The sequence below is a fragment of the Zingiber officinale genome, chromosome 6A, assembly GCF_018446385.1.
Source record: "Zingiber officinale cultivar Zhangliang chromosome 6A, Zo_v1.1, whole genome shotgun sequence".
NCBI lineage: Eukaryota > Viridiplantae > Streptophyta > Magnoliopsida > Zingiberales > Zingiberaceae > Zingiber > Zingiber officinale.
Genome location: NC_055997.1, coordinates 37,526,597 through 37,530,254, shown reverse-complemented (window position 1 = coordinate 37,530,254; position 3,658 = coordinate 37,526,597). Strand labels below are relative to the sequence as shown.

Below are 3,658 nucleotides of genomic sequence, written 5' to 3'. Positions count from 1 at the left end.
ACTTTAAAATGTGGACTCTAAACGAATGCGACCTTTAGAGTCGAGAGAGATTTTTAAACCTCAGGGCCCTCTTGGGTTGAGAGAAGGATATGAGCATTGTTTTCTATTTGTTAATTGTGTTAAGGTTTCTATCACGATTCATGTTAGAGATTGTATCATTTGCATAATTTCTTTCTTACATCTTGGTTTGTCTTCTGGAAGCTTCTGTTATTGGTTTATATTGATAGATATTCAACTTGGACATTGGAATTGCGATGATTTAACCTTTCCCTGGAGATTTTGTTTCCTATTCTGCATGTGGCAATTATGAATTGAAGAGCAGCACAATAAAATGATCATGAGTTGCTCGGAACGCCTTCACCTGAAGTAACATGTTGAATTGGAAGGTGATGGCCTCTGCTTCCATAGCTAGACAGCGTTATTACTCATTAGCCGTTATACCAATACCAATCTTGTTGTAGTAATGGAATATTTTTCTAGAAATGTGAAATGGCCTACAGATTCATGTAGTCTTGGTGCATCAAGTAGTAGATTGATAGGATTAATAGAAATCAGGGAGTGATTTCAAGCTGTCTTCTGTTCATGTAGCAATGCTACTAGCAAAACTTTAAAAGAATAATAAGACATAAAAAAAAGGAAGAAAAGTTTTTTTTTCCCTTTGTGATTAGTTCATCAACAGAACATTTGTTTTATTAGCTACGTAATAGGAAGTCATGAATGATGACAAATAAATACAAGATCAGATTAGTTGAACTTCCTTGACCAATGAATAGAAGTTCTTTTTTTCATAAACATTTTTTTTTTACACATACAGTTCATACTAGAGAGATTCTCATTACGTAATGCATCAAGTGGAAACATGGAAGGAAAAAAACAAAGAAAGAAGGTAAGAATCATTCTTTTTGGTTGAGAATATCATCCAGTGCACAAATTCTCAATCACTGAAATGTGAAATAGCAAAAAAAGATCTTTATGCAAAAAGCCACTGTTCAAGGAAGACTATTATAGAGTAGGCAGATAAGGAGCTAGAGTTTACTTCAAGAAGAACAAGCACACAAGTAAATCAATGCTGAAAGTGAGCTGGAATCAAATGCATTGAATAGACTGAGGAGTGATTTGAACTTGGGCAAAACACTGTTACGTCATTTCTCTTGCATTCAACAGTCAATAAGTCAACTAAATATCTATTTTGGTTCAAATAAGTGACTCTTTATGGATTTGCCACCAACCAAATACCAAAATAATGGAGATGGAACTGGAATTCAATAGAAAAATGCTAAACTCTTCATTTAAAGTCTCGAAATTCTCCTAAAAAAAGGAAAATGAAAAACAAGTTCCACAATGTCACCTTGACAAGATCCAGTGATAACATAGTAAAGTTTCAATTTCCGGAGTAAAAGGAATAAGAATAATTATTTCAAAATTCAAATATTTTTTTAGAAAATCATTATCAAACAATTTTAATTTTTCTACCTCATATAAAAAGCTAAAATTATTTTTAAAAAATAATTGTTCAAAGAGTAAAAAATGACATGATAAATAATAAAATCAAAACAATTATTTAAAAAAAATAAAGAAAATTTCATTTCATTAATTTCATTCTTATTGAATTGTTTGTTTATTCTAATGGTAGGTTTTCCACAAATTTTCTATATTTAATTTATTTGCAATCTCTTTAGCAAACATTATAACAAATGTGAATCTATTTTCTCGATAATTATTAAAACTATAATTTTTATTTAAATAATCTAATCCAATAGCAATCTTTATATTTTTATATGGTAAAAATTTACTGACAATATTAATTACGAATAATATATCATACCAAATAACTAATTTTATATAAAATATATTTTATTTATGGAACTAAATATTTTATCAGATTTCTTCACTTGGTTGTGACAATATTTTAATAGTCAATAGGGGTGAAAAAATAATTTAGAAAAAGGCTAAGCAAATAAACGGAAATAGGGAAGGAAGAGGGATATCCAATTTTCTTGTCGCCGTTTAGCAGCCGCCACCGCCGTCGTCGTTACCGCCATCGTCTCTTCTAGATGTCTACTTGCTGGTCGGAGATTTCTACGGATCTCTTATACTTAATCCTATCCAAGGTCTCGATCCCTGATCTCTTCCGCTGCGCCGCCGTATGCTCACATTGGTCCGCCGTGGTCGATATGGTCAGCCGCCGCCGCGGTGATCAACGCCCTCAGATCCCATGGCTTGTGCCGGAATACCACCTCCTCATAAACGGAAGACATAACGATCAAAACACCTACAACTTCTTCAGCCTATCGGAGGGCCGCGTGTATGATATCCCAAGTCGCGCTCCTGGCATCCTCATCGTCGGATCTTCTCATGGTTGGCTCATAACCACCAACGAGGTTAGTGTACAGCTCCTCAACCCTATAACCGGTGTGCAGATCGACCTTCCCTCCATCCCCACCGACCGAAATTTGGAAGCCATCAGAGCCGTGTTGTCCTGCGATCCCTCTAGATGTGGAGATTACAGCGTCGGCTTTGTATTCTATTGCCGTTCTATGGAGAAAGAGTTATTGTTCTTGGCTAGCGCGGCAGATGACAAGTGGAAGATGATCCCTGGAAATCAATATCACTATGATGACATAGCATTTCACAACGGCAAGCTCTATGCGGTGTCACGATTCGAAGAAGATGACGAAGTGATAGTGGTGGCGTTCGATCTCATCACGCTGGATTCAACTCCGACAGGGACGCCGGTGGTGGCTCTGCCATTCAGCATTTGGGATTTTACTTTCGACATGCACTTTGTTTGCACGTATTTCGGTGATCTACTGATCGCGCGGGCAACTATCACGAATGAATTAGTAGATTATAATAAGAAATTGGAGGTTTGGAAAGTGGATACGGAGAAAGGCGCCATGGTCGCGATGAATAACTTGGGGAAGCATGCTCTATTCTTGAGCACATGCTCTTCTTTTTGCCTTGATACTTCTTCATTGCCTGATTTGAAGTCAAATTCCATTTATCTCTCGAATGAGTGGGGTAATAACTTGGTTTACAGCCTAGAGGACGAAAGCTTCACCTCATTGAGTCTGCCTTCATTGTCATCTCCAAAACTAGAGCGGCCACCGCTTGTTTGGTTTACACCCAGTTTTGCCTGCTGATCCAATGTGGGAAAATTTGCATGCACTCCCCATTGGTAAACTCAACTTTGCATGCAGTCCTCATCCATGAAAAACTTTCTTTTCACTCCCCAGTCAAACATATTTACCTAATTGCCCATGATATTTTTAGGTACAAAAAGTCCAAAAATCAGTATAAATTCTCTTAAATTCAGTATATTAAATTAGAATCTAGTATATTTTCTATTAAATTGAGTACGATTTTTTTTTCACCTCAAAATATACTCGTTTTAGTTTAATGTGCTGAATTTAATAGAAAATATACTCGATTTTTAATATAAAGTACTGATTTTAAGAAGAATTATACTCATTTTCGGACTTTTTGTACTCAATTTTTGACTTTTTGTACCTAAAAAATATGGGTTAATTTCAATAGAAAATATACTCGATCCTAGTATAGAGTACTAGATTATAGTGTAAAGTGCTGAATTTAACAAGAATTATACTTATTTTTAGACTTTTTATACCTAAAAAATAAGAGGGACAATTTTGATAGA

General features: G+C 35.3%; 1 protein-coding gene across 1 annotated transcript; it reads left to right on the top strand.

Moving 5' to 3' along the window:
- Nucleotides 1–2,054: 2,054 nt before the first annotated feature.
- Nucleotides 2,055–3,143, top strand: LOC121994756 (putative F-box protein At5g66830). Its single transcript, XM_042548684.1, has one exon. The coding sequence runs from the start codon at nucleotides 2,055–2,057 to the stop codon at nucleotides 3,141–3,143; it is 1,089 nt and encodes a 362-aa protein (XP_042404618.1).
- The last annotated feature ends 515 nt before the right edge of the window (nucleotides 3,144–3,658 follow it).